This window comes from Amphiprion ocellaris, chromosome 2 (assembly GCF_022539595.1).
Source record: "Amphiprion ocellaris isolate individual 3 ecotype Okinawa chromosome 2, ASM2253959v1, whole genome shotgun sequence".
Classification (NCBI taxonomy): Eukaryota; Metazoa; Chordata; class Actinopteri; family Pomacentridae; genus Amphiprion; species Amphiprion ocellaris.
Window position 1 is genome coordinate 26,806,531 of NC_072767.1, and position 27,803 is coordinate 26,834,333.

At 38.7% G+C, this 27,803-nt stretch overlaps 1 protein-coding gene across 3 annotated transcripts; it reads right to left on the minus strand.

Moving 5' to 3' along the window:
* Positions 1–1,909: 1,909 nt before the first annotated feature.
* nwd1 (NACHT and WD repeat domain containing 1) lies at positions 1,910–27,803 on the minus strand. Of its 3 annotated transcripts, none has more exons than XM_035944949.2 (23): positions 26,707–27,801; positions 25,153–25,238; positions 24,641–24,757; positions 23,327–23,681; positions 21,931–23,242; positions 20,602–20,805; positions 19,743–19,896; positions 19,346–19,463; positions 18,290–18,454; positions 17,999–18,196; positions 17,051–17,173; positions 16,338–16,537; positions 15,404–15,670; positions 14,429–14,519; positions 14,057–14,205; positions 13,135–13,408; positions 11,117–11,676; positions 10,820–10,925; positions 8,325–9,091; positions 6,828–6,908; positions 4,747–4,873; positions 3,888–3,968; positions 1,910–2,344 (listed from the first exon to the last, which is right to left on the minus strand). In XM_035944949.2, exons 1-19 carry the CDS (start codon positions 26,831–26,833, stop codon positions 8,781–8,783), a joined length of 4,917 nt encoding a protein of 1,638 aa, XP_035800842.2. In that variant the 5' UTR covers positions 26,834–27,801; the 3' UTR covers positions 1,910–2,344; positions 3,888–3,968; positions 4,747–4,873; positions 6,828–6,908; positions 8,325–8,780. The 3 variants fall into 3 exon arrangements, with proteins under 3 accessions (XP_035800842.2, XP_035800843.2, XP_054872114.1); XM_035944950.2 differs by having other exon boundaries at positions 23,327–23,484; positions 26,707–26,760; XM_055016139.1 differs by lacking the exons at positions 1,910–2,344; positions 3,888–3,968; positions 4,747–4,873; ... (1 more) ...; positions 8,325–9,091; positions 10,820–10,925 and having other exon boundaries at positions 11,488–11,676; positions 13,160–13,408; positions 26,707–27,803.

Sequence of the window (27,803 nt, forward strand, 5' to 3'; positions counted from 1 at the left end):
AATTTTTTTTACACAATCAAAGCAACTTGAGCATCAATATCATGGGATGGATCATAGTTTCTGTAGCAAAGCTGCACCAGTTTTCTGATAATTCTCCAGAGTGCATTTAGGGTGAACCTTCAGGGGTCGTATCACAATGAGGGAGAGGAGGTGGTTGGTCACAACAAGTTATATGACAAGCTTTTATTGCTGATTCAGGGCTTCTTGGATTTGTTCCAATTCATGACTGACTTTGCTAGGGGGAAAACTGCTTATATAGTTTTTCAAAATGATTCTGTTTTGCAAGGTGAGGCTGACTTTTTAAGTTGTTCTAGTGTTCTGATAAAACTCTCTATCTACTCTGTCATGGCCACTTGTGTGTGTGATCATGATTCACACTGGAGCAAATGACGTCCAGCACAAAGGAGAGAAACTAGCAGAATCCATCATGAAGGTATCTCAAACAGCACACAGGTGCACAGTTCCTATTACTCATGTCATTGTGTGCACTTTCCCTGCACTGTATATAAAATCTTGCTAAAACAACAGTGAAAATCTGGGAACAAAGGAGGAAGAAAAAACTGTTTAAAAATGGTAGAACACTATAATTCTTACAAACTGTAAATATGGTGAAAATAGCACCAAGTATCTAATAAATAATAATATTTTTAGCTTATCTGAAATACAGTAAAGCTGTGTAATTCATAATAATTCATTAATGGTCAAACACTGTAAAAGGGCACATTACTATTTGTAAAAATACATATTTTTCATATGGACGACTGATATTGTCTATAATTTAACAAAACAGAAAGTCTGTTAAAAAAATACATACCATTTTTGAATCTTTAAATCATCAAATTTTCTTTCAGACAATGGCAAATTTCACTGAAATGATTTAAATACAGTAAAACAATGTGTAATTTTACAATTGAACATTATAAAAAATTTGCCTTTTAAAGCTGAAATGTAATAGTTTTTTCCATTTTACTATATATATATATATATATATATATATATATATATATATATATATATATATATATATATATATATATATATATATATATATATATACTGCAGTGTGCAGCACTGGACAAAGTCAGCATTACGAATCACCACATTCTGACAAATGACCACATCCACCTGGACCGGCACAACATCTGGATGTTTGGTGAACAACAACAGCCAACAGAGAGCCTCCAGTCCCACGTGGCTCCAACAACACACAGCACACTCCAGCAAAGTCCAGCACACCAGAGTCTGATCTATGGAGACCAAGAGAGTCCCATCAACTGGAGCGTGACCCACTATGAATCAGCCAGGAGGTCCTAACAAGCCTTGAGAATGTGTAACCAGTATTCCTCATATCACATCAGTTTTTTCTAACATCACGCAGCCCTGTGTAGTGTGGTGTGACGTAGTATAGTACGACGTGATAGTGTATCTGATGTCTGGTATGATCTGTTCAATAAAACTTGAATCATAAATATATTCGATAAATAAATGATTATGAAACAATGTATCGTTAATTGATTTAGATGTACTAAAGGTGGACATATAGCACAAAGTACAACATTTCCATCTGTAATGTAGCAGGCAGGAAGTACTAGTAAAGTGAAAGAATATACTGTAGTAAATATGTAGCACAAATATGTCTATATATTTACATATACTTCAGTAAATGCATTTTATTCCATTTCACCACTGATGGAAACATTTTATATCTAACATTTGCACCTACAGCAAGCAAGAGGAAATATTTAAAACTTTGTAAATTAAATTTAAGGTCTTTCTTTCCCAGTGCACCTGAACCTTACATTCTTTTGGCTGTTTGTCTTCTTTCCATTTAGACTTTGCCGCCATAATGTTTAATTATTAATCAGAAGTCATTGCTTCATTTATCAGTAATGAGAGCCGACACAGCACGTTTGTTGGACAAGATAACTTATTAATCAACTCAAAACTTAAGGGTCAGACATTAAGTTAAGTAAGATGTTACAGTAACAGATATGTTGACAATCAGATTCACTAACAATCACGACTGATTCAGAAAATCTCACACTTTCTGTTAAATTATTTATCACTTTGCTGCATTTCAGGATTCAGGAAAAACAAGAGAAATCAGTCACAGATACAATTTCTTATAGTACACTCATCCAGTTTGAGAAGACAGGAGCAACAAAACAACAACATTAAATATTAAATATCATTTTGTGTGTGTTTTCTGTCTGTCTGGACTTGCTGGTGGACAACAGGTGACAAACAGGCAGTAAGATCCGTACTGGGTGGTCACATGCTGGTAAGTTTTTCCTCAGAGATGTCAATCACCAGGTTGTCATAGGTGTTCACATCAGCTTTGCTCCTGAGTCCCAAAACACACACACACACACACACACACACACACACACACACACACGCGTGCACACACACACACACGCGCGCACACACACACACACACACACAGTTTATTAGAAAGGTTTAAATGCTATGCAAATTGAGCTAACAGTAATATATTTGAACCTAGTACGTCTTCTCCAGGACATTTACAAATTAAGAATTTACATGCATATTAAAAGCTCTTAAAACATGATGCATCAAAATAAATCTAACGAATCATCAGTATATATAAGAAGGAAGGAAACTAATTTGATGAATTAATTTGTGTGTTAGCAGTAATCAAAAAATATATATACAGCCCTGCGACTATACTATATTACGACACATAATAATATACTACAACTCACCATATACTACACTACAACACCATAAACTATACTATCACACATCATTTTGTAGTGTGACACTTTATAATGCAATACATTATACTATACTACATCAATCCAGACTATGCTACAAGACTTTGTGTTATACTACATCTCGTAATACTGCAACACACTATACTATATTACAACTCATCATGCTATACTGTGACTCACCATACTAAGACTCACCATGCAATACTACGACTCATCATGCTATGACTCACCGTACTATACTACCACTCACTATACTACGACTCGTCAAACTATACTACGAATCATGAATTCATACTACGACACACCATACTACAACTCACCATGCTATACTACGACTCATCATACTATACTATGACTCAGCATACTTTACTAAGACTCATCATGCTATACTATGACTCACAATGCTATACTATGACTCCGCATACTATACTAGAACATATCATGCTATACTATGACTCATGATATCATACTACAACACACCATAATATACTACGACTCATCATGTTATACTATGACTCACCATACTATACTATGGCTCACCACGCTATACTATGACTCATCATGCTATACTATGACTCAGCATACTATACTATGACTCATCAAACTATACTATGACTCATGATATCATACTACGACACCATGATATACTACGATTCATCATGTTATATTATGACTCAGCATATTATACTACGACTCATCATGCTATACTATGACTCGACAAACTATACTATGACTCAGCGTACCATACTATGACTCACCATACTACCACTCACTATACTACAACTCAAACTATACGACAACTCATGATATCATACTACAACACGCCATATTGTATTTTTCCTCATTACAAGTTATCAAGTTTTGTGCGTGAAATATTCCCTGCCTTTTTTCCAGGGGATGAAACCCTGCCATAGAGAGTTGTACAGAATTAGGAAGGATTCACCTTATCTGTGATCCTATTTTGATTTAATGTGAGTTTTAACTTAATTATATTTGTCTTTTTATCTCAGTTTTGACCCAGTTTTTAAAACTAAAGTTTATTTAGCACCTAAAATATAAGTGTAAAATGTATACAGTGTAGCAAGCTCTCAATAATTCCCACATCAGAATAAAAAATGCTCTGCTGGGTGTTTGTGCAGACATTCTTACCTGTTGTCACCCACATCTGTCTTAAAGGTGTTGCTCATTACAAAATCATTGCCTCTCACTGACTCTACACCGTTCCTCGTCCTGCACACAGATGGGGAAAAAAATCAAAAATCTACATTTCATGCATGAGGATGTATAATTCAGAATCATTTTCTTTAAATCTGCAGAAGAGTGAAAAACTGAGTTTTCTGTATAAAATATCTGAAAATGAGACGTTGAAGATAAATGCATCAGTTTAGCTCAACTTTAAACTATTGTTTATATCAAGATCAGCAGCATCTTCTTTTGTCAGTTTAAGGCTAAAACTGACCTTTAGTGTAATAATAACAATTACTCTGCCAAGTTAATCACATTGTCAGTAAGTTGCCTCGTTGCTACACTGAGAATCAGACGTGGGCAAACATTAATCACTGATTAATGAATTGATAATTTCAGCCATGGATCTTATAAACTTCCATTAGTAAAGATTAAACTGTAAAGTAAATCATATAATTATATTGTAGAAAAAAGTACAAAGTATAAAGTGGCTGATAAAGAAAATCTTTAAGTAACTCAAACTTGTTATTAAACTTTGAACTTAAACGTGGCATGATGAATAATCGGAACTAATTAAATTAATATATAACAATAACAAATTATTTTGTGGGTTTTTTTTATAGCTCTACAATATATCATTGACTTTGTTTATCTGGTTCCTCACTTTAGTGGTTTTACCAACATGTTACACAAGAACTGCAGTTAAAAATTAGCCAGCTGGTTAATACTGGGACATTCACAGAACTGCTGATTAATTAATGTGTGCTGTCCTTAGAAATGAATAACAGAGAAGAAAAAAAGAACATTTGGAACACTGACAGACCTGTTGGGGTCCTCAAACCAGGCCTTTTTCACTAGCAAGACAACGAAGCTGAGGAAGAGGAAGCCACTGACGGCGATGAGGCCAACTCCCCACTGAGGAAGGGGCCGATTGTTGGGCACAGGGGGACCTGCAACACACAGAGGTCAGAGGTCATCCTGACTCCATGTGACCATCTGTCCTCTTTTATGTGGGTTCTGCTTTAGATTAGTGAATCCCCAAACCAACATCACACCATTTATTAGCCAGAAATTGTTAAAAAAAAAAAAAAAAAAAAAAAACTGTGAAAGTTAACTGAAAATAAGTGGAAAATCATGATACTTCATCAAAATCACTGTAATTGACGAGTTTCTTTTTAAAAATCCTCAAAAATGAGTCGTTTGTACTAGATTCTGTTAAAACAAAAGAAAAATCTGTGGTCCTCAGTGCAACCAGGAGGCCATTAGTGACAGTCACATGACAAAAATCTGTTGACACAGAGTAGGAGACATGGAGAGAAAACTTCATCTAAAATATAAGTAATAAAATATCTATTGAATGTGGATTCACAGTTTCTTTTTTCCAGTATTGTAACGCCTGTGGGCACTTGGAGAAATGTTGGACATGTGGAGTCCAGGTTTTTTTCTTCTACTTTCGGTAAAATAAATCATGAAGCAAACAACTTTAAAAAAATATATAATTATGGCATTTTAAGTGTGTCATATTGCACAGAGGACATTTCTTAGCTCTCTCTGCTTCTTGCCATAGTTGTGATATTTCCATTGAGGTGCAGGTAAAAATGAGCCCACAGTGAGTACAAATGTGACAGGAGCAAAAAGCACCCACAAACTGCTTGGAGTTCAAGGAGTTAATAAGCAAATTTTAATTGAAAAAATTAGCAAATATTACCAAATATTAGAAAAAAAACTGAGGATAGTGCTTGGAAAATTTATGATATGGTAAATTAAACTCAAATATAAAAATAAATACATCTCAAAGCATTAATTATCTGTATGAATTAAGATTTCTAACAAGTAAAATGACCCTCAGTGTATGAAACAGAACTGCAAATGATGAATATTTCCTTTGTAAATTAATCTCTTCATTATTTTTTGCATTCATTTTTTAGCTTTTACTTAGAAATTGGTGAAAAAACTATTACTATTTGGGTGACACCCCTGAATTTCCTTCATCATTTTTAAAATAAATTTTATTATGTCTTTTGAGATACAAGTTTAATTCACTTTAATGTGTAAATTCATATCAGAAATTTATGTATATCTGTAAAACTGAATTAGTTCACAGAGGAAAACACAGATGAATTAATAATTCATTTATGGCATTTTATTGTTTTTTATTAACAACAAATGACCTAAATATTCAATATTTTTCAACTGCAATGTGAAAAAAGATAGAAAGACGCACTAATTAAATGCTCCAATGTAAGTATTTGAATTTAAGCTTATTAATCTAATTCATTTCTACATTTTCACATTCCAGGGTTCAGTAAAATAGAATTGTAAAATATTTTATGACGTTATTATACGAACTTACAACAACGTCTCCTCCCTTGTGTGATATTTTTATTAGCAATGTTTTTTTTTTTCTGTAATGGTAGATAGGGGAAAATAAAAGCTGCTTCCTTGTTCCTTTACTGGCTTTATCATCTCATGCTTTGTTAAATCATCCTAAGCAAGTTTAAAACATTCTGGTTTTAAATGCTAACATTCCCAAACCAGGACACTGATTAAACAACTGACCAATTGAGTATTTTAACATTTTTGTATGCAGCCTTATATTCATTTAGCTTCGAATAAAGCCAACAGTTGCTTGTTTTAGCTTCTGAAAAGTGAGTCTTTTAGCTTTTTTTCTATTGTCTATTAAAGAAAACTGAATATCTTTGGTTTTGGACTGTGGATCACACAAAACGGACATTACAACTAATGTTTTTGGCAATTTAAATATGATTACCAAAGAAAAGAAGCTACAGATTCATTGTTAATTAAAATACCATTAGCTGCAGCTTAAACAGTTGCTTAAATGTTTTCATTGGACTGATTAGTACTTCTGTATTTTCATAGGATTTGTTTCTGTAAAGTTCGTACCTGTCTGGGCCGTCACCCCTCCAACAACAAGCAGCAAACAGGAAACCAGTGTGATCATTCTTTCCATCGCTGAATCTCTGGCTGAGAAAAAACAAAGTGTTGATGGCTGACTGGTGGAACTGAAGCTGCAGCAGTGGAGTTAAACAAAGAGTGTTTGAGTGCAGATCAGTGTGTCAGGTATTGCTGGTGGACCAGCAGGTCATTGCAGGTCTGTTAATGTTTGACTCAAACTGACGATAGACAGAGATTCATGGGAAAAGATTTTATAATGCTCGCTCTATTTATGATGATGGTCAGCTTTTGCTTTCACATGGCTGAGCATGTGTCACACACATGCTTTAGTCTGATTTTACTTCAAAGGAGACCTATTATGCTCATTTCCAGATCTATATTTTTAATCTGGGACTTTAATAGAGAAGTTTTGCATGATTCAAAGTTAAAAACAACATCCTTATTTATCTTATATTCATCCATGAAGCTGGTTTGAAAAGTGAGGCGACCATCATAGACCCCCATGTTGAAATATTCAACTTTACAGCAGAAATAAACATGTTTACAGGCTGGTACCAACAACTGTGTTGGTCTCTGTAGCCAATTTCTCAATTCATGACAATTATACAAGGAGTTCTTTTTACATAACTCACTTGTTCACATTGGATTAAGGCTCAAAGTTATGCAATACTCAATGTGTAGTTGTTATGAGGACAGTCTATGGTCCAGAGATGCTGCACCCAACAATTAGCCAGATGTTCAGAGAAGTCAGACATGACCAAGACTACATGGACCAGAGCCACCACACTGACCTTCAAAACCGCTCTACAGGAAACCTATGAGTCACATCAGAGGGTCCAAATGTCATTATAAACAGTGTATATCTGAAATACGCTGTTTTATCTCCTGTCTCTTTAAGGCCACTTTCTTTTAATCAGCAGATTTCATCAAGTCTATCAGGAGGCGGCACCCAGTGTGAGCTGTTCTGTTGCTACTTGGTGGATGCGCTGTGTTTGGTGCAAATGACTGCATAACAAAATCCATGACAACCTGAATCCAAGTGTTCGGAGCAGTGTGAAGTGTGAACTTTTTGTTCAGAGTGATTTAATCTTATACATGTTTATCTCATTACATGTAACTTTCACACATTTAATGCCGCATTTAATATTAACATCCAACATTGTAACCTGACAGAAAACATGGAAAAGCATAATAGGTCCCCTTTAAACCTAAACAAGTGCACTGGAGGCTTGTTTCAATAGTCAATAGTAACATTAACATTTTTTGTTTGTTTGTTTTCTACAGTATAGAACAAAACTGAAGTCATCAAAACTACCTTATATTGTAGATTCTTCTTAAAAACCACTGTTTGCCTTAAAGACAGCTCTGCACACTGTTAGCAAAATGCTAACCACATCAAACCACAACACGGTGTCTAGGCAACAAATTTTACAGTCATAGCCTGCCACCATTTCAATATTTCTGTATTTTATATGTAACACTCACCCTGCAGACTTGAAAGACTCCTCTGAACAGCTTGTGTGTGTCTCTGGAGAAGACAGTAGCTGTACTGTCACTGCTATTAAAAAAAAAATCACATACAAACATTTATTTAAAACATGTATGGTTTTGCCAAAATGTGTTGAGTGGAAACGCTTTTGGTTAGCTAAGTTGCAGCTGGATTCAACAGGCCAAATAAAGTATTTAATGTTATTAAAATAAGAGACTTCTACAATCCAAAACTGATATTTAGTATATTTTTCATATGATAAATAGCTGCATAGAAAATTAACATGTGCAAACATTTTACAGGATAGCAGGTGTCTGCATAACATGTACATTAACTCTGGTGATAGTAAAATATTTTTTAATAATTAAAAGAAAAATCTAATTTCTTTTGAGGCCTCTAAGAACCTTGACCCCATAAAAGGGTCCAGGAGCCACAGCTTGGGCCCCAGTGTCCTACAGTATGAGACAGGTGGAGGAGGGTTTAGCTCTGAGCATGCTCAGGAGGTTCAGGTTGAACTGGGCAGGGTTAAAGTCCTGGAGGTCGGACACAGAGTTCTGCTTGTCGTCCCGGCTCTTCTCCCTGGAGGTGACCCGGTACTGGGCCTTGACGTTCCTCAGGGGGTTGTAGTCTGGACTGATGTGTTCTGGACAGCGGAACACCTCCTTGATGACAGAACCCTGCTGAGACAAGCCCACGAAGCCGTTCCTGAAGGTCACCATCCGGACGACGGGGGAGTAGACGTACTGGACGTACAGCAGCTTTCCTGACGGGAAGAAACACAGAGTAAAGTCCAGTAGATGAGAGACGGAGCAGAACTGTGACTCACTTTAACTCGACCAGAGTGAAGGAAGAAAACCACATGGATCTGAGAGTCCAGGTTCTGGTCAGGATTTTCAAGTGTATATAGTTGTGCATATAAGCATTAGTCCTGATTCAGCTGGAGACATGAATAAAAAAAGTTCTGCTGCATATAAACATGCAATCCGGGTTTCTGAGTGCTGCTGATCACCTGCACAGGTGCTGCTTCAGATGAGACACACAGTGGAGGCTGACAGAATTACAACATCTGACTGAGAGTTATAGGCTTCTGGTTCTATTCCAGACAAACAGTCTGTCACTTTGATCCAAAGCTATTTAACCCCCTGAACTCCAAACTGTCTCTGGCTGTTTGTTTTTTTGTGCTGTCACATTTTTTTTCACTGTGGGATAATTTTTCACCTTACCTCTATGGAAACAGCACAATTATAACACTTTAAACGCTTTGATTATTTATTTTACAAAAATCCAAAAAATCTGAAGTCACCATGGGCAACAATTTACCAAGAGCCCACAGGTGTTAACAACACTGGAACAAACATGGTGATCCCACAGACGATAGAAATTAAGTATTTACATTTTAAATTTGATTTCACATTTGTCTCCTCTTTTCTCTGATTAAACGCAACCTGCAGTTCACCTGGAAACGCTCACAATTATTTCATGTGAGTGTTGTTCTCAGCTGAGCCGCAGATGGTATCTCAGCTGTGTGTTGTTTTTTTGTAAGATCTGGTTGGTCTTAAGAGTTGATTTTGTAAAAATGTAGTTGTTCTGATGAAATTTTGAACATATTTTCAAGCTTAGGTACACTGAATTTTTCAGATCGAACAGCAAATCATACATGACACACTCAAGGGCCGCCAGAACATGGACAATCTTACATCTCCTTCTGTTTTAAAAAGTTTCTGGCTGATAAATGGTGTAGTTTTGACAGTGTTTAAAGAAACATGTCAGACATGCATTTGAAACACACCAGCAGGTTTCACAGATCAGAAGGTTAATAGTACTATAAAAAATGTTGGTCAAGTCAGAACTTAAAACATCTATGTGGCTCATTGGTCTAGGGGTATGATTCTTGCTACGGGTGTAAGAAGTCCTGGGTTCAAATCCCAGATGATCCATCTTTAGAGGGTAGTGATGGTTCCATCATGGCCAGCTTGGGGCTAACAAACAGAAATTTGGGGGTTTCAATAAACAGTATGTAAGATGGCTCCCCAGCTGAATGACTAGCTGGCATATGTGAGAACAGGATTTCCCCTTTTGGGTTTATCAAAGTAGACACATTTTTAAAAAATGTAACACCTTGCAGATGTGTAAAGGTTTTACTGCTTTACTTTAAAACCTTAACCTTGTTGAAAATACTTTGTGTCAAAAATCTACGGCATTAAGAACTGATTGGTGTTTTGTATGTAGTTTAGTACAGTTATCCTAAGTAGAGCTGAATAATTTATGTAAAATATATGGGATGTTTGTGTTAACTGACTGATATCTGAATGAAGTTTGGTGTAGATTAATATCAATGCAAGCAGATGCAGGTATTTAACACACAGTATACCTGTTAATTAATTGTGATCCAGGACCTTGTACAACAACATGGTCTTGATTGTCTTTTTCCCAAAATCAACTGTGAAAAACTAAGAATGCAACAGATTCAACCACACCTGCACATACATACCTGAGGCCACGTCCCAGACTTTGACGGTTTTGTCCTGAGACCCTGTGAAGACAAACTGGTCGCTGTCTGAGAATGCAGCAGAAAGGACGCCCTCAAAGAAAAAACCCTGAACATGAATGAAACAAAGAAGAAACACACTGTTGACTGCACAATACCATCATTAAGGTAGTACGTTTCTTTAAAATGATTTATAACCACTTCTGTGACACCTATGCAGGGCTTTTTTTTCTCTGCCGTTGTAAAGCTCAGCTGCTTTGAGGCTTGTAGATTCAGCAGCTCAGCAGAAGCAGGACTGACCTTGTACTCCATGGTGTGGTCCAAGGCCAGTGGGTTCAGGGCCCACAGCCTCTGCACGGCGTCCTCGGAGCCCACCAGAGTGTGAGTCCCCCAGTTACTGCCCGTCACACAGGTCACTCTGCTGCGATGAGGCTCCAGGCTGGAGCTTCTGCCGCTGTCGAAGTCATGCAGGTGCACCTCCCCACAGCTCGTCCCATACAGCAGCTTGCGGTCGGGCAGCAGGGCCATGGAGGAGATCGGGGCGTGGAGGAGGGACAGGGGGAACCTCTGCAGGGGCCCCTCCACTGTGGGGAAGCTGTCTCTGTCTCTGGTGGTGATCTCGAACAGACACACCGAGTCCTCGTAGGCCACCGCCAAGTGCTTCTCCTGGTTGCTGACGGCCAGGCAGAGCACCCTGGACAGGCTCTCTGGAGGGGGGATACAGAGCGTCTCCTCTGGCAGAGCTAACGGGTAGATGAGGACGGTGCCGCTGGTCAGGCCACAGAGCAGTAAACGTTTGTGCTGAGCTATCTCCAGGCAGCAAACCTCAGCAGAGACAGCCAGACGCTCCGATAGAGAACCTGCAGGGAGAAGAGCTCGGATCATCAGCAACAGTTTTTGACCTCCCTCCTCTGTCTGTGGCTTAATTGTGAACCTATTTTAATTTTTATGAAGGAGAATAGCTGAGTGAAAGCAAACACTACAGTGTTTTGTGTATCTGCAATCATTTTGACTGGTTTTGACTTTATTTGTCTCTCTTCAGGCTATTTGATCTTTTTGTAGCGCTCATTTTGTGCATTCAGGCTCATTGTATGTCTCCTTGTCATAAATTTGCATCTCTGTAACTGTTTTGCTCTTGTTGCTGGTTGTTTTGTGTCTCTTTGTGTTAATTTTGCATTCTTTGGCTACATTTTTTCCATTACTTTTTTCTTCTTTGAATCTTTTAAAAATGTCTTTTAGCTATTTTCAGTGTTCTGTCTCTCTGTGGACGTTTTGCTTTGTGTTCTTTCAGCATTCACCCTACTTGTTGGTTTGCAGTCATGTTTTTTGTTTGTTTGTGTCTCTTTGTAGTAGTTGTGCATCTATCTGACTCTGACTTTTCTTCTTCAATGGTTTGCATTATTTTTTTAAAAAATGTGATACTTTAAGTCTCTTTTGTCTTGATGTAGTTTCCTTTGATGTTCTTTGGGCATCTATTTTTAGTGGTTTTCACCTGCTTGTGGTCATTTTAAGCATCTCTGTATTTGTTTTACTTTTTTGTCAGTTAATAGTAGTCATCTTTTGTCTCTGTAGTTGGCTTGCCATACACTAAATGTTCCTTTTTTGAGGGTCTTTGCTTTCATTTTTCTGTCATGTTGGCTTGTTTGTTGTAACTGTAAGCTATTTTTAATTTCACTGTAGTTGTATTGTGTCTCAACAAGAGATATTTACTATCATACATACACATTTACAGTCTTGAAACAGAAGCTTTGGACCAGGAGCATCTGAAAGGTTGTCTTGCTAGATTGAAATTAAAAAGAGTCCAGGTTGCCATAAAAGTCCTGAACTTTCTCAATTTTTTTAAGTTATTGTTGTGTTTCAATAAAATGTCTTCCTTTGAAAATCTTTTTTAAAATTTTTTTCTGTGTGTTTAAAAAGTCCTAAAGTTTTAAGAAAATGATGGCTCATGGATAAACAGCAAGTCTGTAGGCGGCACATCTGAAAACATTTGGACATCACTTAGCCACTATGCACTTAGATTGTTGGCCTGTTTTGATGCTTTTTTTTAATACATAATAAAAATTTCAATGTAAAGTTCATCAAAACTAACTGAATTAATTAGTTTAAAATGTACCATTCCAACCCTACAATTCCTTTAGAACGTTTGTAATCTTATTTCAGTGTCTCTCTGCAGTGATAAAGTATGTCTTAAGTGAAGAAACAGCAATAAAGGTAAAGCAACAGAAACGATTTTCCATCCAATGAAATGCAGAATCAGAAACAACCAGTGTCAATAAAACGTTAATTTGTACTTCAGCTCTTCTAAAACCGACTCTGACCTGTGATACTGTTCCAGCTAATCACCTCCGTCTGACTCTGCAGTCGGACGTAGAAAACTCGATCTGTGTCCTTGGTGATGGCGACGTGGGCGGAGCCAGCAGGGATGTGGGCAGTGGGTTTGTGGCGAGGGTCATATTTCAGACTCCATAGCTGGACAGAGGCTGCAGCCGTTGAGGCAGAAACCACAAAGCCGTTATAGAGAAGTACACATGTGACCGGAGCGTCTGAACCACACAGAGTGTCCAACAGAGTGCCAGTGGTGACCGACCAGATCTGCCGAAATAAACAATGTGGCTGTGAAGGTCGTCACTGTGACCAGACTGTCAGAGATCTGTTTTCTGAGCTGCACTTTGTTCTGAGACTGAAACCTGCAGGTGTAGACAGCTGCTATGTTACTTCAATATTCAGAAACTAAACATTCTTTACAATAAAACTGCACAAGATGCACAAATGTACATTTAGGCAAGTGTTGATCAGTGTGATAGCTACCCAGACCTGCTTTACAGTAAAAGACTTCCAACTACACGGGGACTGACTAAAGGTAGGCAGAAGCAAGCAAAAAGGTACAAGAACAGGGCTTTTATTTTGAAGAGGCTGCAGGCATTTAACTGTAAAGAAATGGATGGGTTTTTACCAAAAGGAGGAGTTAATTGTGAAACAACTCACTATGCTTACTGTGAAGCAGCTTTGCTTTGAAATTGCCAAACCTGAAAAACCTCAGGAAAATGCAGGACTTTAAAACAACGAAGGTGCTGTTTGCAATGAAGCAGCTGCAGGGCTTTTACATGAAACAGCACCAAGCACTGAGCCAAGGCTTTACAGAAGTTTCCCCATGTTTCAGACCTTTTTGGATCATTTTCAAGCATCGTGGCAGATCTAAATGTGAAGCTGAACACAGTAGTAATTCTTCCTTTCTCTTACTCGTATGAGCTGATCTGCAGCTCCAGAGACAACCAGTGTGCAGTCTGAAGAGATGCAGGCAGACAAAACGGTGTCATCATGCTGGAGATCGAGGAATCTGTCCACAGAGTGTATGTGGATGTTGAAGAGGCTCAGAGTCCACTCACTGCCTGCAGAACGCAGAAATAAATAAATGGTTTGAATAACTGTGACTAGCTTCAAAGGCTGTTTGTCTTTAATATCCTGTTAATGTTTTTCTGTACTCGATGGTTCATGCAAACAGAAGAGCAGGCTGATGTGTTTTCATTAAGTGTATGGCCGTATGTGCGGAGGAATAATCTGTGCTTATGGTATTTATGACCATCGTAATAAATGAATAAATCATCATTGTACCTGCCAACAGGATTTTCTCATCTTCAGTAACTGACAGTAAAGAAGGAAGCAGAGGGAACTCAGCAGGAGTGTGTTTACCTATCTGGGAAATCTGCACACAGGACGGTAAATATCAGCTTCACAAAACACAAAAAGTGAAATAATAACAAGAGCAATATTCAGGTAATGTTAAATACTGATAGATAATGAAGCATGGCCATATGAGCTCCATCTGTGGACTGTGGTTCAATTTTAAATGAGACTCTAGAATTAAAATTTTTAGGAAATTCAGTTAAAACTGATGTAAAACATAAAATAAGACATACAGATATAAATACAATTTCCTAGAGGTTAGGGTCTGTTGGGGTTTTTTAGGATGTATTTCTTTCCTTTTTTCATTTATTTATTAATATCTATTTTCATTTAGATATCACTGAATTTATTTTTATTCATTTAAATGTGTATATCATATGTCTATGAATTATAATTGTATTATTAGTATTGTCATATTACACTTTCTGTTTTGATTTTGTTATATTTAATCTATTTTTGTATTATTTAAGTGTTAATACTATTATTCCTATCATTTACACAATCATACGTTTTTTTTTATTATATGTAATAGAACTTAAAACATATATTATTTTCTTTTCTATATTTCTTATATAGTATGTTTTCTATGTATTTTTTATGTTTACATTGTCTACATAACATACTTAAAAAAATACCTCTGAGTTTGCACTGGATAGGCAAAACTGACTTTTATTTCTGCATAATTATTAGAAATATATTTTGTTTTTTCATTTATATTTGGTAGATTTTTCTGACAAACTGTAGTATTTGGAAAAGAAACACCAGAGTTAAGGTTGAAAGACTAAATTATGAGAGTTTCACAATTTCAAGATTATTATTTCAGTCTCCACTAATTCCTGGTGAGGATGTAACACTTATTACACAGTGAAAACACAGGTGGCTGTCAGACAGGTAGAAACATACCTGGTGGAGGAATCCTTCTTTAGACACCACTAACACTTTTCCTTGTTTAGGCAACGTAACAGAGATCACAGGAGTCAGACTGCCTGATAGGTTTTCCAGTTGAGGCTTCACAGTTTGGGTCCCGTTAACTGGATGAGATATTCTGACTCGACCAGAGTCTGATAGAGACACAACGGATTCTCCAAGAACCCCCAGAACCAGCCAGGCCTCGTCGCTGCTGCTGCTGCTGAGACGGAGCTCTGAACCATCCAGTCTCAACACCTTCACCTGGGACAACAGGAAGAAGTGAGAATCTCCTAACAAAGTCTGGACCTGCATCTTCTCAACATTTACAAAGCAGTAAACAGGTGTCGTACAGACTGACAGGTGACTGACAGATGAAGCGCTATAGGTCTGGAATAAACACGAACAAGGATGAAAATATCTGATACTGTGATACAATCTTAAACCTACAACAAAGTCAAACTATAGGCTCATCTCAGTTCACTAATTTCAGCCTCTCATCTCTTCCATCATCCTGCCCATGGCCCAAAACTCGGTCTAGTGGGCCTAAGCAATGGACGTCTCGATTCCTAAACTGAATCTCGAGGATTGAGGAGGCTTGTTGGAGCAGCTATGAGCGAGGTGCATCTTCAATGAAGTCTTTTCCACACATGACATAAAAGAGGCGTGGCACACTATATAAGAATATCCTCTAAATTACCGTGAACATTGCTCATCTGACGAAGATCATAAAACAGTTATAGCTTAAAACAAAACCATAGAGCGATGATGCAGCTATGCTATGCACCGTATCTAATTAATGATGCTTTAACAAAACAGCTTTGAGGCAAGGGTGTCCCAGTTGTTAAGTATCTGTTGCTTCAACTCTCTCACAAGGACAGGCATCAAGTGAGTAAAGAAATGGTAACAACAGTAACACTAACAGCAGTACCTGTGTCCTGGTGTACACAAAGAGCAGCTGCTCAGACAGGTGGAGGTGCACTGAGGAAGGGGTGGAGTCAGCAGGCACCACCTCCTGCATACAGAGCAGCTGTTGGCCGTTCGTCAGACTCCACTTCCTCAGAGAGCTGTCAGCAGCCAATGAGAGGCACTGGGCGGAGCTGTCCATCACCTTCACATACAGGATTGCAGCTACACAACACAGTACATACTGAATTATGATGATGATGATGATTGCTAGAATTATTGTTATTATTCAGTTCATGATCATTGACAGACCTTAGGATCAGTGAAAATCTAAATATGTTTTGTGCCACATTTATGCAAAAATATACAAAGTTCTTTGAAATTTCTTGTACACTGTACATCAGGGTTCATACATGAGTTCAGGTGATGGTTGGTGCAGTTAAAGCGAGTCCTCTTTAAGATTTTTTTTCCCTTTTCTGGTGTCGATACACTAAAATATTATAGTCAGATTTGGAAAAAATGAATAAATATGTGTTTCATGCACTGCTTACATTGCCAGGCCAGTGGAGCACCAGCAACATGTTTGTTATGAACTATGGAGACACTCATCCATCTACAATTCACATCACTGACAGACTGCTGCAGCTTCATTTAGACCCTAACATGCACCTGCTTTCTGCTCTGTATTGCCCGTATTTGTGTGTTCTATGGTCCAAATGTGCTTTTAATTAGACTGACCTGTGTGTCCCAGCAGAGTGTGTCTGAGCTGTTTGTCAGCGAGGCTCCAGACCGCCACCACACCGTCGTCTGATCCTGCAACCAGCAGCTTCATCTCAGTGCTGATGTCCACACAGACAACACCTGGAAACACAAGAACGAATACAGTCTCTGCTGCTGCACAGGTCAAAAGAATACCAACAAACAAACCACAGTGGTGCTTTAAAGAAAACACTGATTAAATTGTAGGTACGTAATTGTGGGCTCTGCAGCATGACCCCTATGTTCACAGTGACATACTGTCTGTTCTCGATAACAAAAAAAAACAAAAACAAATCAATGGATTACTTCTAACTCGTGGCAAGATTTGCTGCAACTCAGTCATCCTCTCTTCTCCTCCACCTTTTCTGTTTCTCCTCACCTGCACTGCGATAAAGCCTCAAAATTTACCCAAAAATGATTAAAAAACAAACAAAAAACAAAGACACTAACAACTCCGCTGTCAACAGATGAGCCAGTCGCTGATCTGTCAATGTAATGTCACAAAGCTTAGTCAGCAGATGACCTGATCTAAACACTGTGGAGGCAACAGCTTTCAAATTAAAGATGTGATAACTTTGTGGTAAAGACAGTTGTTGTTGGAGCCACTGAAATCAACTGCTGCTGATTAAAACATGTAAAAATGTTGTGCACAAAAGTAAAACTGCAGCTCATTAGACAGGGAGCTGCATTCTTTCAAGCTGTGAAAGAGACTCTTCAGTCCTGATCTTACATGTTGTAACTATTTTCAGTCTATAGTGTTGATATTATGATATATTTGTTTCAAGCCTTTGGTGCTTTATACAGAACTGATTTTATGTTATACATAGTATGTCAGTATAGGCTCCACATGTATGTGGACATCTTTCATTATTTTTAAGACTCAAAAACTATAATCAATTGATCCATCAATTAATCAAAAGGTCTGACCTCCCTGCAGTGCAGTCAGTGTGTGCTGCAGCGCCCCCCCTGGCTGCTGCAGGAAGCTGGTCTTTGGGATGAGAACCGGCTCCAGACACGACATCAACCACTCCTCACACTGCCTGCACAGCTGGCCAACCACAGTCGGAAAGGCGGTGGCGAGGGAAGAGAGTCGAGCCAAAAGCTCAGTGTAGAACAAAGGCTTGTCTGAGAGGGAGACAAGCCTCAATCAGATTGTATTTTGACAAAGTAAAATCTACAGACTCTCAACCAACACACGGATAAATAAATGTAACAGACCCATGTGACCATCCAAGAAGTCCAGGCTGGGTTTGATCAGAACCAGAGCATCTCTGACCAGTCCAGTTTCAGTGCAGTCCATGTACTGGGAACACTGGTCCAGGTCTTGGATCACACTGGACACCCCACACACTCTGCTTTTACAGTAAAGCCACTCAGCACTGGCTGGACACACAAAGCAACGGCACACATTAATCTAACAGACTGGGCACACTGGGCAGTCCAGTGACTAAACTGTTTTGTAAACAACATATATACTTTAAAAATAAAATATAAAGTATACCATTTTCAAATATTGCACAGTATGATTTACATCTGCTTCTGAACTTTTGAGGGGTTTATTCATTTCAATGTTTTAAAAAATAAATAGCAAAAATGTGAAACTGTACACACATGTAGTGTCAGAAAACAAAAAATTATTATTTAAAAAATGTCAAAAAATTAAGCTGTTGCAATGACTTGTGTAATCATATAATATTAATATAAATAAAGTAATAGTTATTTATTACTTAATGTAATAATGGTTTTTGCTTCACAATTCTGTTTTGCAATTTTAAATATATTTAGTTTTAAATCAATATTAAATAATGACTAATTTCATGTTTAAATTATCATTTTAGTATTTTTTTTAAGTCCCTAACATTTAGCATTCATCTACCCCAATTATACATAATGTTCAACCAAAAAATGTGTTAGTAAAATGAATATTGAGGGGTTTGAACTGGTTTAATTTTAAAAGTCATGTCAGCATTTTTTACAATCTCGTGTCATTTAGAAAAAAACAGGAAAATAATAAGCTCAATAATCATTATTTTAATAAATAATGAATGCAAAAATAGTTATATTCCGTGTTTTATGTGTGTTTTGTGCCATGCTGAGGTCAGTAATTATATCCTAATGTTTGCAATCTCTGTAGTTGGCTTTTCTATGCATTTCTGCATGTACTTACATAGCAGGAACAATATCAACGTGTTTGGCCCCGTACTGGTTTTAACCTGGTCCAGGTGTGTTGTGGGCAGTGCTTTAACATGACCCCACCTCTCCTCCTCATCTTACCAATGACTTGTTGTTGCAGTTCATCCCACAGGCCGGCGTGCAGCAGGTGGTAGGGCAGCTCCTGGAGCTTTCTGACGTTAGCTAATCCTGAAGCAAACCACAGTGGCTGTGATGGGACCTAACAGAGCAGCAGACCAATCAGATTACAGCATTAACAAAGAGGAAATTATCTCCAATGTCAGGTTTAGGCTCGGTCACATAGCATTCGCTCTGCCTCTCATTCGTTTATACTGTAGCCTGAACAATAGATAAATTAGGTGTGAATTTCCTATTTCAACAGTGCTCTGATCAGTATTTTTATGATGCTTATTGAAAACAACAAATTGCAGCCTTCTCTTGAGACTGAGCACCGGCAAAGAAAGACACTGAGGTGATTGTCTGTCAGAGTCGTTTGTACCTTTCTGTCGGACAGCAGCAGCGACAGACCTGGCAGAGCCACTGGCTTCAGCTTCCCCGACCACCGACCCAGGAAATACTCCGCCAGGATCCTGAGACTCCGCCCCCGCCTCTCTGATGTCAGATAGCGGGCCAAAACCGCCTCAGACAGACGCCTAAACAGAAGCATCCAAACGTTGTTTCAATAGAGATGCTGTCCTTATTTCATGTTTAGAATGTTTGGTTATTGACTGTCACTGAAGGACAATCTGGAGTTTAGTTAGCCTTTACATTTAAATACAATTCGAGGCCACAATTTTACAACCCTTTGCTGTCTAAATGCCTAAAATTAAGGGGCTTCTTCATTTTACTTTTTTGTGCTCAACTTGTTTTGTATCGAATTTGGAAGAACTTCAGCTGAAATCTTTCAAAACAGCTTCAGTGTCACTGATTCATTGCTATAAGACAAGTCACTAACTCTCTAATGTATAATGCTAAATAAAATGTCAATTATTGCTGCAGTTTTTCAGATCTTCCTTTGACCTGCTGATAGAGACACAGACACTATTTATCTTAAGTGTCTCTGATCCATCGAGTCAGAGGTTATTCTGCTTAGCTTCACAGCTGTTATTGACTGAATTTAGGATCTTTTCAGGTGGAAGTTGCTTTGAGTTTAAATCTTTTTAAATCTTTACACAAAATGTATAGTTTTTTAAAAAGAGATTTAAAAGTGACAATAGAAATAACTGTTTTGATTTTGGGAGCTGTTCTCATTACTCCTCTATTTTGTTATCTAAAATCATTTTACTTGTCTGTAAAGCTGAATATAGACTTCTTTTCTAATTCAGTACTTGATGATTGATGTGAAGGTTTTCTTTTACCGGCTGTTGAAGGCGATGGCGGCGACTCCGCCACTCCACCGTTCCTCCAGTTGGTCCTCGAGGTCCCATCTGAGCCGAGCCCAGAGGAAGGGGGGCAGCCGGATCATCGAGGGCGTCGGAGGGAGGAAATACCTGTACACCTCGCTGATGACATCGTTGTCCAGGGACATGACATCACGTAGCTCAGCCTCCAGCAGACCTTCCCTGTGGAGTCATAACAGTGAACAACTGATGATGCCATTGCTTAATAATAACAGTAACTTTATTTATTTTCTAGCATTGAGAAAAAGTTGTTTCCAGATTAAAATGGTTTAAAAATAAGAACATTAAAAGCTTACCTCCTTATGACATATAAGAACAGAAACATTACAGCTGAAATATAAAGAAATATACCCCAAAACAGACAAATTGTGAATATAATGCAGCAGTATTTACGTATTTTTTCTCACAACATAATTCCTTATTTTCATAGCTGCATTAAAGTTTTTGAGTAGATCTGTAGAAGCATATATACCTGCAATAAAGTGACAATAATTATTTAATAAATGCTGAGATCACTGTCTAATTAGTGATGTATATAATTGTAATTTTGTAAATATATTGGCATGACACTGGACTTATTAAATGATCACATTAGTTGGAAGTTGCAACATGTTAGTCTTAGATAGTCACATTAACAGGGGTCACTGTAGTTTGTTTTCTAAAAGTTAAATCTAAGATGTTTAAAACCACACAGAATAATATTTAACACGAGTTTCATGATCGCAAAGAGTGGTATATAAATGTTCATTTAATTATTTATGTTATTGTTCTTGTTTTTATATATATATATATATATATATATATATATATATATACACACACACACATACATACATACGTTATTATTTACATGTTGTATTTTTTCAGATGCAAACAAAATGCAGAAAAAAACAAATACATGATATCAAAATTACCACATCAGTCGACCACCTGTTACTGGATATTTGAGGACAGTTAGAGAAAATTAGGCATTTCTATGACTTTGACTCAGGTGTTTTGACAAAATTATCAAATCATTCTTTTGTCGTCTGGTCATTTCCATTTGGCAGTTTTTTAAAGGTCAACAATCAATCATTGATAGATTCAGTCTTTTATCAAACTGGAGCTTCTCCAAAACTGAGTCTGAAGTCATCATTTGGTTAAAATATATATTTTTAAAAAACTAAACCAGAAAATAAGCAGAAAATTTGTCAGCACTTAGTACCTATAAGCAGCCCTAATCAATGTTAACTGTTTTCTCATTTTATTTTTGGGAAACAATGTCCTTCTGTAATTACATCATCTCACCTTGCCAAAGCGATGTATCCCAAAGCTCCACCCACCAGCTCCTTCCCATGTTTCTCCTCCAGCATCAGGAAGAACTGTGACATCATCTCCTGCATACTGGCGCCCAGGCGCAGCTCAGTAAGTGGCGTGAATGATGTCCAGCGTTTGGCTGCAGACAGCATCAGTCTGAGGTGGAGAGGACAGCCGGTCAGCTCGAAACTCCGCAGCAAAGCATCGCTCTGATCAGAGGTCAATGTTCGCTGAGACGCTCGCAGGTACGACTCCATGATGTGTTTGCCATCATCACGAGACAAACGCTCCACCTCAAAGAAGCTCCTCAAAGAGTCCAGCTTCAGCCGCATGTTGGCAAATGCCTCACTGTTGGTGTCCATGGAGACCACCAGATGGACATTGGGCGGGACGTCGACAGGCAGCCAGTGGAGCTTGTGAGCATGATGTTGGTCTGACAGCTGGTCCAGAGAGTCCAGGATGATGAGCAGTGTGTTCCCCTGCTGCGAAACGTCGGCAAGAACTTTCCTAAAGAACTGCAGCAGCTCCAGGTGAGTGCTGGTCGTCAGAGGTGAGGGTGGAAGCAGACCACAAGCCAGACATACCTGGAGGCAGACACTGCGGAGGACATGGTCAATGTTAGGTCTCTGAGGGTGACGATCTGCCAGCAGCCTGATCACCACCACCGCCCCGGACTCCAGGACACTTCGCATCTCCTGCGCTAGTTTGCACAGCAGAGATGTCTTCCCTATTCCAGCAGTGCCATGTATCACCAGCGGGCTGTGGCGGACATTGGTAGACTCCCACATGACAAGGCAGAGCTTACCCAGAAGGCCCTCCCTGCAATGGACACCTTTACTCAGTTTAACACTCATGTCTACGTGTTGCATCACCTCCTCAACCACCCAGTCCGACACATCCAGCTTCTCCTCCTGAATGTTTCCCCGGATCCTCCTCCTCCCGCCCTCCACCGACAAGTCGACTGCTGCTCCAATCCGGGCCTTCATCTGCGACACAAACTGCTCACAGACGCTGTCCAGGTACTGAGCGTGCTCTTTGCGCTTGGGGTCGATGCTTCCTTTGCTGAGCTCCACACAGTGCAGGTTGAGGATCTGCTGCGACGTGGCATAGAGCCGTGACTTCAGTCCACTGAGGAGTCCCTGAGCTTCAGCGTCCAGCAGCCCGTCAGCGGTGACGTCCATGAACTTGGCGAGACGTTTGGGACCATCCCTCACTCTCTGGCGGGGAATCTCTCGGACAAAAAGCACAGCAGGCGGCACATGGTTGTTCTTCCACAAACCCTGCTCAAATTCCCGCTCTGTGACTGTGGACAGAAAAGAGAAGACACTTCACCAGCACTTTGAGGCGCCATGGGACAAGCTGTCGGGGGGTATGTTGCGTGTCTCACCTGATGTGTGAAAGTGTTGTTTCTGCTCAGCTGTAATGTCTCCGGCTGCCTCAGAGTCAGCGGCCGCAGATCGTAGGAGTTGCAACAGCTGAGTCTCTGTTAAACGCCAGGACAGGACATTGCTGTCGTGCTGCTGCCTACTCTCAGGTTGGAGGTCGCTGTAGTGGGGGAAGTGAGCTGTGATTGGCTGCAGGACGTAGGTGGGCGGGACAGCATTGTTGTCCTTTATGAACCACTGATTCAGCTGTTTAATGCCTTCAGGGTTTTTATGGAGTTTGGCCAAAAAAAGGTCAAACTGTTTCTCTGGGATGAGACGAGGAAGAGCTCGGTGGCCATACCGGTTTCCCAGCAGAGCCTTTAGATCCCAGACACCAGGAAATAAAAAGAAGAAGAAGAAAACTGTGTGGAAATTCCAACAGAATCACCTCGAATCTACCTCGAATCCAAAAGACATATCAAGTGAAAAACTATCATCATCCAGCACACTCGGTACAGTTCGGTTAAAACAAAAGCTGACCAAAAGGAGGAACTTTCACATCTGCGGATTCCTGCAGATTTGTGTTTTGGGAGACAGCAAAACATTATTATATTCATAGTGTAAAGTTTTTAAAAGATCCTCCCTCTTTTCCAGTATATTTCCACTGAGTTTGATATGAGCTGATTTGGAACTTAACTCAGGTCTGTTATGTTTCTATCTGTCATGACAACTGTGCAATCTACACAAGTCATTCTTTTTTCAGTCTGACTAAAGGGAAACCAGAAATAAGTCACCTGGGACTGTCCATCCAGGATACTTGCTATCTGACCTAATCACCACCATCATCATGCTTCGGTTTATTTCCATGTGTGAGTCAGATTTTTTTGCAGTCAGGAGCTACATTCAGAGGATGCTTACAGGTCATCTCAGTTTAATTCTCAGTTGTCCAAAATGACCCAAAACTTGTCAAAAGTGACAAAAACATGTTCAAAATACATAAAAATTTGTCTAAAAAGACCAAAAAAAAATTAGCCAGTGTGAAAAGCAATTGTGCATAATGACTGTAATCTTGTACACATTGTCCAATAATTTGGACAAAAAAAATGTCCAGAATGACTCAAAAATTGTCTAAAATTTAAAACGATACATGTAAAAATCAGGGATTTTTGAAAGCTGCAGGGTTCTTGTACATTTTGCACAGATACACATTGCTGTTGTCTTTGTTTCCCTGAGTATCTAGATGGCAAAGTTATCAAAACCCATAAAGACACAACAGGTGCATTAAAGGGAACTACAGCAGGCTGAAAAATCTTCTTTAGACAGGATGAAACACTCACAGTGAAAGCTGGACCAGCTGACATCCTCTGACTTCTCTGGATCTCCTGCAGGAAGATCTCACAGGCTTCATGGTCTCCAGACGGAACATTTCGAATACCCCAACGCAGATCCACAACCTGGAGAGGAGGTGACATCGCTGATCACTGATCAAGTATATACGGAGACAGCACAAATATAAATAAAAACAAAACACTGTGACCACTTGTAGATGAAGCAGAGCATGTCAGGGTGTGGATATATTAGACAGTGGGTAAGTCATTGGTGTTGGATGTGGAGTGTTTTCTTTTAATTCTGATTCTGATTTTTTGTGGGCTGTTCCTGGTCAGCGCTGGTGGTCTGAGGAAGGATGGATCAGAGGTGGAGTCCAGGGCTCGGCAGCTCAGGGCTGTTTTAGCGGCAGGTGGTCACAATGTTTTGGCCTATCAGTGTTTTAAAACATTACACCGGTCACTCAGTCGTGTTGCCATCAAGTTAAATTTTAGGTTAAAGGAGGAAACAGGTCCGAACTGACCTCAAACACCAGCCCCAAACTACGACAGAAGGACAGGACTTCTGGATAAGCCTTCTCCAGCAGGGCTTTCCTCTCACTGCTCATATCTGACCATAAAACAGAGAAACTGTAAGTAAGAAAAACGATTCAAAGCAAAATCAAATAGTCCATCTGCTGTGGCATCAACACTGAAGACTCATACATGTCACCTGAGTCATGTAATAAAGTGTTTTCTCTGTTTCTGTGTTTTATGTTATGTTTTATGTGCTCTTTGCTTACTCTGGGAAGGACTTTATAACTTTGTTAACTTTGTCTAAGACATACAACTAAGATATTATTATTACGATAAATGCGTTTGCTTATAGGCTATAGTTGCTCGGTGGTTAGCACTGACTCCAGCCCCCCGTGGCCCTAATGAGGATTAAGTGGTGTATAATGGATGGATGGAGTTTGCTGATAGTTGGGTGGAGTGTTCTTTTGTCTTTATAGTGTAGTTATAGTCAGATGTACTGATTGACCAGTGAGTGAACTTTCTAGATTTAGGTGTCTTTTTATGCTTTTACTTCATTCACTTCAATGCCCTTAGATGATCTCCGTTTCTGTTTGACTTCTAGCATCCATTGGCTGCACCTGGGTTGAAGTAGGTTAGTCACTTTTAAGAATTTGAAAACTTATGCTATCTCTTATTTTGTCTTTTCTATTTTTAATCAATGGACATTATTTTCTAAAAATACGTTTCACTTTGACATGACAGAGTCTAAGAGTAAATTCTTGTCAAAAAAGCTAAATTATATTGGCAATGATTGAATGTCGAAAATCAAAAAACAATATTTTTCAGAGGCACTGTATATAAAAAACAGTATATAAAAATACTTTAATATTAAGACCTTACAGTATTATTGATTATGCAACTTTACCTGACTATATTAAACAATAATATTGAGATGCTGCAATATTATTGGACAATAATAACAATGATAATAATAATAATTTGAATATTAAGGCTCAGTCACTTCAGTATCTTATGTAATAAAAATGCACCAGATTAAACTATTAAAGACCCTATACTGTTTAATACAGTTTAACCTGACCGAATTAAATATTACAGGTAAGACTGACAATAACATTAATACACGAATAATACAAATTTACCTGGCTAATTTATATATTAAGTTTAAGACCGTACAATATTTTATACACACTTAAAGTGTGCTCTTCAGTTTAAGCCGCTAACAGTGCTTCTGTGGGAAGTTATAAAGCTTTAAATTTGAAGGGATACAGAAAGGACGAGACTATAAAAGAAAAGACCTGTAGATGCATAAAATACTACACAATGTCTAAATAAAGTTAGACAGAAAGAGAACAGGTTCTAAGCAGACAACTTGGTGACATCTCTACAATTTAAAAAAAAAAAACACATTATTACAAAAATGTTTGCAAATGTTTGCAAAAATGTCATCATCATCATTTTTAGACATTGTGGTTCTAATCTGAGCACATAATCACGTGCAGAGCAGAGGAGCAGCCCTGGATCCAGTCTAATAATGTAGAGACACTGAATTAATCTGCTCTGACCTGTGAATGTGGAGCTGATGAACACTCTGACCATGTTGGACTTCATTCTCTGAGATCCATCCATCCGTCCTATCAGGACATCTTGCAGGCTGACGTCTCCTCCTGCTGCTGCTGGACCCTCGGCCATCGTCTTCAGCCTGAAACCACAGTCTTCTTCCTCTCTTCTCCTTCAGCCGTCTGATGTTCCCTCTGTCAGCTGCTGCTTGCCAGTCTCCAGCCTGTTGGACCTCCTCAGAGAGTTCACTCCAAAACAACCACTTCTCCCACATGAGCTGCAGTTGCAGCTGCTGAGCATCACTTGGTGTTACTGTAGCACACTGTTGTTGTAATCACGTTGAAGTGGATAAAACTGGCAGAATCCATGAATAGATACTGTTTAATTATCTCACATTCTGACTGAAATATACCTGATAATGATTTTAAAGGCCTTCCTTTTGTTTCTCCATGAGGTGACCAACCTACTACAAATTATTACACTTTTACATCACTGCCGATTACAATATGAACCATGCTGTGATAAATTCAAAAGATGTATTGTCTGCTGCTTCTGTAGTTTACCTAACAAACTGTTTAGTCTGCTAAATTAAACTGTGCTAAATTAAGACACTAAACAGTCGCTAAAATTAACTGCTATACGATACTTCTTAGTTAGTTATGCTTAACCTGTTTAAACTAAACTGATTAAACTGCTAAATTAGACGCTAGCTACCCTTAGCTAGACTGTTTTAACCAATAAATTGAACTGTTAGCTACCCTCAGCCAAAAAGACCTGTTAACTGTTAGCCACCTGTTAGCCTTTCTAATCTAAACTGAGCTATTGACTGTTAGCCATTTGCTATCTACTATCAAGAAAACTGACCTGTTAGCTTCCCCTTAGCCAGATGGAGCTGTTAGCTATGAGATACCTGTTAGCAACTGTTAGCTATCATTAATCCGCTTCAGCTAAAATAACCAAATAGCTACTCTTAACAAAACTGAACTACTAGCTATCTATTAACCTACATGAACTGTTAGCTATGTATTAGTTACTGTTATCCAGTTTGTAATTTCTGACACTAATCTGTGAGCTACCTGATAGCTACCCTAAACCAAACTGG

Excerpts from the sequence above, each read along its gene's own strand:
- nwd1 (XM_035944949.2), bottom strand. The coding sequence starts at position 26,833 with ATGGCCGAGGGTCCAGCAGCAGCAGGAGGAGACGTCAGCCTGCAAGAT. Across the intron at positions 16,538-17,050 it reads CACTCTGCTGGGACACACAG|CTGCAATCCTGTATGTGAAG; the intron begins GTCAGTCTAATT and ends TGTGTTGTGTAG. Across the intron at positions 14,206-14,428 it reads TGAGAAAATCCTGTTGGCAG|GCAGTGAGTGGACTCTGAGC; the intron begins GTACAATGATGA and ends TGCGTTCTGCAG.